The following is an 8,407-nucleotide window of genomic DNA, read 5'->3' on the forward strand; positions in this document are numbered from 1 at the left end:
TAGATGTGGTTGTAAGTGTGAGCAATCTCTTCACCAGCTTTCTTAGTAGCAGCATAGAGACTAGCAGGCTGATCGGTGCGGTCTTTCTCGGAGAAGGGGACCTTAGTGTTCAAGCCGTAGACAGAGCTAGAGGAAGCCCAGACAATGGCGGGCTGGGGGTTAGCGGATTTGCAAACCTCAAGGAGATTGACGAAGCCGGCGATGTTACTGTGGACATAGGAGCTAGGGTTTTCCATGGCGTACCTGACACCAGCTTGAGCGGCCAGATGCATAACGTGGGTAAAGGGGACGACTTCGAAGAGCTTCTTCAAGAGAGCAGCGTCGTTGATGTCACCTTCGACAACGAAGACACCGCTCCTCTCCAAAAGGGCTTGCCTTGCACGCTTGAGGGAGGGATCGTAGTAATCGTTGAAGTTGTCGAGACCGAGGACGCCGTCACCGCGGCGTTTGAGAGCGGAGGAGACATGGGTACCGACGAAACCGGCGGCGCCGGTGACGAGAACAGAGAAACCGCGGCGGGAGCGGAGACGGGCGGAGGATCGGACGCGTTTCTCCCAAGCGGGGCCACCCCAGGAGTAGGTGCGGAGGGAACGGCGAGAAGTAGAAGTAGGGTCATCGGAAACAAGGGGAGATCGGTAGAAGAAGATGAAGATCAAACCGACGAAGACGAGAGACCAAAAGGCGAGCTTGGCCACCGAAGATTGCCACCGCGTACGGTGGAAGTAGGGCTTGAACTTGCCTGGCGTCGATGGGATATCATCAAGATGCTTCATTTCTTTTTTTTTTTATTATTGCTTCTTCTCTCTCAGATCCAACACAATCTTCTTCTTTCTTCTGATGGATTCGTTTGTTTGGTGAGAGCGTTTATAGGCTTCTCCGATTTCGAAGGCAAGATCAACAATTTCAAGATTTTGTTTCTCTGCCTCTCTCTCTCTCTCTCTCTATTTTTGGCTTTTCTCTTCTTCTTCTTTTTTTTTCTTTTTTTTCTTTCTCTCTCTTGAGAATGTAACACACAAGGCGAAGAAGAAGAAGAAGAAGAAGNATCACATGATCATGAAGTTACACTTTCCATCTCATGCTATCCCTAGTTTAAGAAAATCACATGATCATGAAGTTACATTTGCCATCTTATGCTCCTTACTTTTGAAAGAGAATCACATGAACATTGGAACCATCATCCCCTTTTAGGCATTAGTATACCATTATAGTGAAGTGAACTGAGAAGCAAGATATATTGGAGCTTAAAGAGATTTGGAACAAAACAAAGTAAGTAATGAGAGTGACAAAGAATGTAATCTCAAATTTATGGTTCTTATGGAGAGTATAAATCGTTTTCTGAGTACAAAAACATATACGGAGAAGACAGGGGGGTATGAGCCAAGCCAGCCGCCAAAGAACCAAGAAAAGAGCAAGTGTTAAAACGTGAAACAATCGCAAGAATCTCAGAATAAATAAAAAAAAAGAAGCTACAAACTCAATCAAGGATCAACTAGCAGCTTTCTTTCCGCCATTGTAGTAGCCCAAATACCATCTGGCAAACTTCTTAAGACCCGTCTGAAGATCGATGGTGGGTTTGTACCCGAGCTCTCTCTGGGCGGAACTGATATTAGCATGGGTGAAAGGAACATCCCCGTTCCTAGGCAACTTCATAATGTTCCTCTTGGCCTTGAGTTTGAGAAGTCTCTCGAGAATGGTGACGAGATCAGTGACGGGAACAGGGGAAGTGTTGCCGAGGTTGAAAACCCTTAACTGAGCGGCACCGCGCTTTTTACCACCGGTCCCAGTGCTCTTCTCGGCAGTGTCCAAAGCCCCCAGACAGCCCTTGACAATGTCATCAATGTAAGTGAAGTCCCTAGCGACGGTACCATGGTTGACACCCTCAAAGATGGAAATGGGTTTGCCTTTGAGGATGTCTCTGGTGAAGAAGAAATAGGCCATGTCAGGTCTACCCCAAGGACCGTAGACGGTGAAAAACCTCAAGCCAGTGAGAGAGAGTCCGTAGATGTGGTTGTAAGTGTGAGCAATCTCTTCACCAGCTTTCTTAGTAGCAGCATAGAGACTAGCAGGCTGATCGGTGCGGTCTTTCTCGGAGAAGGGGACCTTAGTGTTCAAGCCATAGACAGAGCTAGAGGAGGCCCAGACAATGGCGGGCTGGGGGTTAGCGGATTTGCAAACCTCGAGGAGATTGACGAAGCCGGCGATGTTACTGTGGACATAGGAGCTAGGGTTTTCCATGGCGTACCTGACACCAGCTTGAGCGGCGAGATGCATAACGTGGGTAAAGGGGACGACTTCGAAGAGCTTCTTCAAGAGAGCAGCGTCATTGATGTCACCTTCGACAACAAAGACACCGCTCCTCTCCAAAAGGGCTTGGCGAGCACGCTTGAGGGAGGGATCGTAGTAATCGTTGAAGTTGTCGAGACCGAGGACGCCGTCACCGCGGCGTTTGAGAGCGGAGGAGACATGGGTACCGACGAAACCGGCGGCGCCGGTGACGAGAACAGAGAAACCGCGGCGGGAGCGGAGACGGGCGGAGGATCGGACGCGTTTCTCCCAAGCGGGGCCACCCCAGGAGTAGGTGCGGAGGGAACGGCGAGAAGTAGAAGTAGGGTCATCGGAAACAAGGGGAGATCGGTAGAAGAAGATGAAGATCAAACCGACGAAGACGAGAGACCAAAAGGCGAGCTTGGCCACCGAAGATTGCCACCGCGTACGGTGGAAGTAGGGCTTGAACTTGCCTGGCGTCGATGGGATATCATCAAGATGCTTCATTTCTTTTTTTTTTTATTATTGCTTCTTCTCTCTCAGATCCAACACAATCTTCTTCTTTCTTCTGATGGATTCGTTTGTTTGGTGAGAGCGTTTATAGGCTTCTCCGATTTCGAAGGCAAGATCAACAATTTCAAGATTTTGTTTCTCTGCCTCTCTCTCTCTCTCTCTCTATTTTTGGCTTTTCTCTTCTTCTTCTTTTTTTTTCTTTTTTTTCTTTCTCTCTCTTGAGAATGTAACACACAAGGCGAAGAAGAAGAAGAAGAAGAAGATGATGGTCAAAACGAGTTTTAGATTTGGAGAGTCAAACCAACTCTCTAATTAATCTCCATTACCTATATTTTTTACTTCACTCTCTCCCTTTACTACTACTACTAAAATTAACTCCAATCTCTGATTATTCCTAATGAGTTTTATCTTCTTCACTAATCCCACTAATTTAGCCTTATTAACTTTGATTTTACTAGTATTATTTATTGAAGCTTTTTGATCATTCGTGTATATTCATTCATATGGTGGATGAGATTTGTCTTTTTGGCACTATCCTATCTTTGTTTAGGGTTCTTAACTAAATTACACCCAAACATTATATTGGTTCATCCATATACAAACAAACATCCACATAGCTCCTTGTAAAATTAATAAAAAAAAGTACTACTTGACTATATTACAAAATGACGCACACAAATACATGTTTAGGTGCTGCCCAAGATTATCGTCACGTGCAAACTCTTCACGGTGGATTCATCACACTTCTATAACTTAATACCACCGCACAATAACCCATGGGAATGGGATTCAAAAGCAAATCAAACATCAAGGAATAATAGTATAAAACTGCGTTTAGATTAGATATAGTAATTATCAAATCTCCATTTCATTTATTGTAAGAGAAACCATATATAACGCAGTTGATATAGTAATTATTATTTTACTTTGAAATATGAATCAAATCTGATGTATTCGAACAAAAGAGTATGTGTCCCCATAAGAATTTGATTCATGTTCCGAACAAAAGAGTATGTGTACTCCCTATGTCCCATCAGAGTGGAATTATATAGTATGTAGTAGATAAAATGAAAACGATTGGCCACAACCAAAACTAAAGATATGATTCAAACAAAACCCTCAATCAATACTGACTGCCAGAATATTAGATCCTACATTGATTCCATTCAGTTGGAGAACGGGCTGAGCTTGGGTCGCATCATAGTTGCTGAGCTTGTAGACCTGTAACAGAAAGCAGGCCAAAATGGTCAAATTTTGAAGATGAAAGGGCATATTCTCCACTGGTAGTAACAAAATCTAGACCAGCAAAGATGTTAATGAGTAAAAGGAGCTGAATCACCAGTTCTAAACATATCTGAATGCCAATAACCACAATGAGTTACGTTCTTTTTTGCCTGTGCTTAGAAAAGACAATTCAACCAAAGAACTATTTTATGCATGAACCAATGCCATTAATAGTTACTTTGTTTTATATAAAAAATGTATTTGACTGTTGCAAATCACCTAGGTATAACCCCATAACGCATCGATTCTCGAGTACTGACCAGTTCATTCAAGATTGCAAATCTAGAGAATCACTTAAGGTTAAGCAGCTAATAAAATAAAACCACTGAAAATCTAACTAACCTAGCTACGACAAAACATAACCCACCAGAATACACCATTTTGCACAGAATGCTATGCCATCAAGATTTTAAAGCCACACAAATTCCTACTTGGCCAGTGTGGGAAATTATCAGAAAGATAGTACGAAAAAGGCAAACATAATCAAAGACAACATACAGAAGAATATCTTACTAGTCAACTAGCAAGTCAAAATGGTCAAATTTGCCGCAAAATATACATACCTATGATATCCATCAACATTGTTCACATTCTTGAAGTTGCTTCATCCTTGTACTTGTACTTATACTTGTTCACATAAACCATCCGCCCTTCTGCTCCTGCATTCATGAACAATAATAGTTATCAAAACAGAAACAATAAATTTTGAAGCGCAAGTATAAGGGAAATATATCAATGGATGGATATAAATACCACTTCTTAAGCTGGTCTTCATATTTCAGATCGACCTAATCATATGTAAAAGTGGTATTTAGTTGCTATAAACATGAACAATATTGGAACTGGAGTAAGTGCAAAATCAGATATTTACAAACCTTAAAAACTCTGTTCTTTTCTACTTCTCCTGGATCCTCTTGTATTCTTGGTGGAGAGGAACCTCTTTTCGCGTCTACAGAGTAGAAATCAGATAGCAAATATTGTGGCTCTATAAAACACCAATTGTTTTCTCCCGCGGCTTTTCGGGTCGCACCCGCAGTGATGTACATGACTTCAAGAGACTGGTCGTATTTGTGGTGCTTCGATTGCTCACTATTTCCTCATACAAGAAAATAGCGGGCGGCGGCTGGTCGTATTTGTGGTGCTTCGATTGCTCACGATAAGGTTGAAACTTGAATTTTTCTGCTCCCTGTTTCTGATTGTTTTTGTTTAGTTTGCACTTGTAGACAATATTTGGTCTGTTTTAATGAGAAAGTTCGAGAATTAATGAAAAAACAGACGATGCTTGAGAGTTGAGAGTTGAATTTGGGTTGTGTCATCAAGAAGAATAGTTTACTCTAAAGAATATAGGCTTGAAGTTTTAGATTGCAGATATACAGATTTGTAGCCAAAGAGTTCGAATTAAAGAAATTGTTAATAACGGAGCTTAGTGGAATCAATCAGTCTTTCTGATAGCATTTGCATCTTGTTTTCGTCTCACTAGTACACGTATTTGGAAATCAATATCAAGAGCTTATATTATGTCAGTTTGATAAATGCGTTTCTCTCTATGCAGAAGAAGACATGTCTGCGCCGGAGAGTCCTCTTGTCCCTGCAGCTCCCACGAAGAAACCCAAACCCGTCTTAGACAGAAGTCGCGGTCCTCCTTTTAATATCGAAGCAAGGTTTCCAAGTGAAGCTTATCCTATTGAAGCAATCATCGAAAACGAAGAATTGGACTTCCTTCTAGATATTTACTGGCAGGCTTCTGCAGAAGGAAGATGGACCTGCGACCGACATCGACGGTTACCCCCTATTTGTGCGCAACAGATTATACACCTTGAAAGATATCAAGGTAAAGATTTGACTGTCAATACTTTCATGGAAGCATACATATACATATACATGGTATATCTTAACTCTTTGCTTGCACCCATATTTTACCTGTTTGTTTAAGGTAAATCGAATAGAAGAGGCGCTCTGTATTTGTAGATAGTTAGATTTGACTCTCAATAGTTTCATTTACAGCTTGGACCATTACTTTTCGGATTGATTTCATTTGTTCCATTCGCAGGACGAGTTTGAGAAGCAGATGGTTTCTGGTATCTTATCACTCCTGACCCATCTGATTAGGTTTAAGGAATTGAGTTCGCCTGAATCGAGCATTTCCACTCTTGCTAAGAACCATCTTTTGCCTAGTAGGATCTATCAGAAATGTGTGACATTGTTCCGTAATAGAAGATCCCTCAGCCCCACGATACCTGCTGCTAAACTCAAACATCTGATAAAGTACGTTCTTGTGCTCACCCTACATGTGGATAAGTTCAAGACCGACCCAGAAGACATAGCTAAAGATCTGGGCTTGAGTACATCAGCACTGAGGACGTATTTTAAGGAACTTGGCTGCATATTCGTGTGTGAGGAATCGATTGCACTTGCCACCTTACCAGTGCCTCTCAAGCTTGGGGTAAAGAAGAGAAGACATGATTCATGATGACGATCGTAAGCTGACAAACTAGTAAGCTGAGTGCCTTGATTTACATCTCTTTGGCGAATAAGCTTTCCAAAAAAGCACAGTTCAAAATAAATCCACATTATAACATTTTTATATTTTCTTCAAACATCTCATTGTTAAATCCTTAATTCTATTTCTAACCTCTGAATACTTTAATTATCTCAGGAAAAAGGGTGTGGTTAAGGTTCGCCACAAAAGCATATACTTTTTTTAATTATCTCAGTACTTTTTGTAAAAAGAAAAACAAAACAAATATAGAAAAGCCTATTTAAGTATTTTTCACTTAATGAATTGAATTCTAAAATGACTTAATAATAGTAATTAAAATTTGATAGTCTCCGTACGGCCCATTTATTAGTAAAAAGTTTGAAGGCCCAACAGAGATTTTAACCTTGGGAAAAGTAGTACTGTAAATCCTCCTAATACGCGTGAAGAAGAAGAGACGCAAAAATCTGACATCTCCTCCGACCATGATTTGCGATATGTGCGAGAACGACACCTTTGAAAAGGGAGAAGATGGTTATTTTTACTGCCGACACTGCTCAACTCAGGTGGTAGGTATTATCCAGACAGGCGTCGACGGCGAAGATTTGGGCGGAGCCGGCGGCGGCGGGATTTATGAGAAAAAACACGTTCGCATTAAAGGACCACGAAAGCCAGAGCCAGTAATCAAATTGAGATACGAGGATTATTACATGGAGACCAGAGATAGATACGTCAAAGGTTTACTGATGATGATAACTTATCAGTGCGAGGCCTTGGTTGAGAAATTCAAAGTGACGCCATTAGTCATTGGTTTGGTCGGACCCATCTGCTTACGGTTTGTGTCTCTCTCAGAGGTCTTCGATGATGATTGGGCTGATAAGGCTATTCGTGACTCCGAGCTGCTCCAATCAAAGGTGGTTAAGCGGCGGCGTAAAGGTGTTAAAGCCGGAGAAGAAGAAGAAGAACCTCACAACTTGCATGGTAAAAGAGCAGTAACGATATGGGTAAGTCTTCTTAAGAAGTCTCTGCCTTTATCTTCTTCCCTGGCGATATCTTTCCTTGCTTGCCACAAAGCAGGATCACCAGTTCTACCCACTGATTTAGCGAGATGGGCACGGCAAGGAGATGTTCCTTACTTTTCTTCTTTTCTCAAGATTCGAGAGCTAATGGGAGAGAGATCACCTGCGTGTCCTGTGGCTGCCACCGTTATGTTTAGGCCTATTCATATTGTTTCTGCTCAGAGATTGGAAGCTCAAGCCGCTTCCATTGCCGATTTCATCGGTTTGCCTTTGCCTCCTGTGAATTTCTATGGTATTGCTTCAAACTATCTACGGAGGTTGTTTCCCACAAAGGAAAAGGAAAAGGAAAAGGCGGCTCTTCTTGATCTGGTATGTCTCTTACAGAACTGGTCAATGCCTTCGGATTTGTATCTATCCAAGAACGAGCTCAGGTTTCCCACTCGTGTCTGTGTCATGTCTATAATTATCGTAGCTATTCGGATGCTTTATAACATCAATGGTTTTGGTGTTTGGGAACGGAGCTTGGGGGGTTTGCTTGATGATGCTAGTAGTAGTAGTGAGGTGGATGCAGAGTTATCGAAAGCAACTGAAGAATTTGACACTGTGGAGCTTTTGAAAAACCTTGAAACGGAATATTACAAGGAGGTCGCTGCTGAAACCGTTAATGGTAGATTCCTCTTTACCGATCGACGTGATGATGCTCTCTATATCCTAATTAAGATTACTGAATTGTGTCCTTAATTCTCCTTTTGCAGAATATGAAAAGGATCTTACGTCATATTTATTGCACGGGCGAAACGAGATGTTTGCTGGCTTAGTAGAAGCATCAGCTGATGACACTTACAGAACT

At 41.9% G+C, this 8,407-nt stretch overlaps 3 protein-coding genes and 2 long non-coding RNA genes across 5 annotated transcripts in view; 2 read left to right on the forward strand and 3 right to left on the reverse strand.

Moving 5' to 3' along the window:
• Positions 6–977, reverse strand: LOC104709060 (UDP-glucuronate 4-epimerase 3-like; the record flags this gene model as incomplete). Its single annotated transcript, XM_010425727.2, is given in 1 exon segment — positions 6–977. A coding segment is annotated over 1 exon segment (768 nt), but the record flags the coding sequence as incomplete, so codon positions are not given.
• Positions 1,272–2,978, reverse strand: LOC104705266 (UDP-glucuronate 4-epimerase 3-like). The gene has a single exon (XM_010421239.1). The coding sequence runs from the start codon at positions 2,770–2,772 to the stop codon at positions 1,486–1,488; it is 1,287 nt and encodes a 428-aa protein (XP_010419541.1). The 5' UTR covers positions 2,773–2,978; the 3' UTR covers positions 1,272–1,485.
• On the reverse strand, positions 3,812–5,070 carry LOC104705267. The gene is made up of 4 exons (XR_754270.2): positions 4,938–5,070; positions 4,816–4,850; positions 4,626–4,721; positions 3,812–3,999 (listed from the first exon to the last, which is right to left on the reverse strand). It is a non-coding gene; the product is annotated as an uncharacterized LOC104705267 (long non-coding RNA).
• LOC104705268 lies at positions 5,163–6,548 on the forward strand. Its single transcript, XR_754271.2, has 3 exons — positions 5,163–5,223; positions 5,615–5,893; positions 6,113–6,548. It is a non-coding gene; the product is annotated as an uncharacterized LOC104705268 (long non-coding RNA).
• The window catches only part of LOC104705269 (TATA box-binding protein-associated factor RNA polymerase I subunit B-like), a gene marked incomplete at its 3' end in the record, with an annotated part of 4,125 nt that continues 2,710 nt past the window's right edge, over positions 6,993–8,407 (forward strand). The window contains 1 exon segment of the mRNA XM_010421240.1: positions 6,993–7,908. Coding sequence (XP_010419542.1) covers positions 7,024–7,908 — 885 coding nt within the window.

This window comes from Camelina sativa, chromosome 8 (genome assembly GCF_000633955.1).
Source record: "Camelina sativa cultivar DH55 chromosome 8, Cs, whole genome shotgun sequence".
Lineage (NCBI taxonomy): Eukaryota > Viridiplantae > Streptophyta > Magnoliopsida > Brassicales > Brassicaceae > Camelina > Camelina sativa.

Excerpts from the sequence above, each read along its gene's own strand:
- LOC104705266 (XM_010421239.1), bottom strand. The coding sequence starts at position 2,772 with ATGAAGCATCTTGATGATATCCCATCGACGCCAGGCAAGTTCAAGCCC.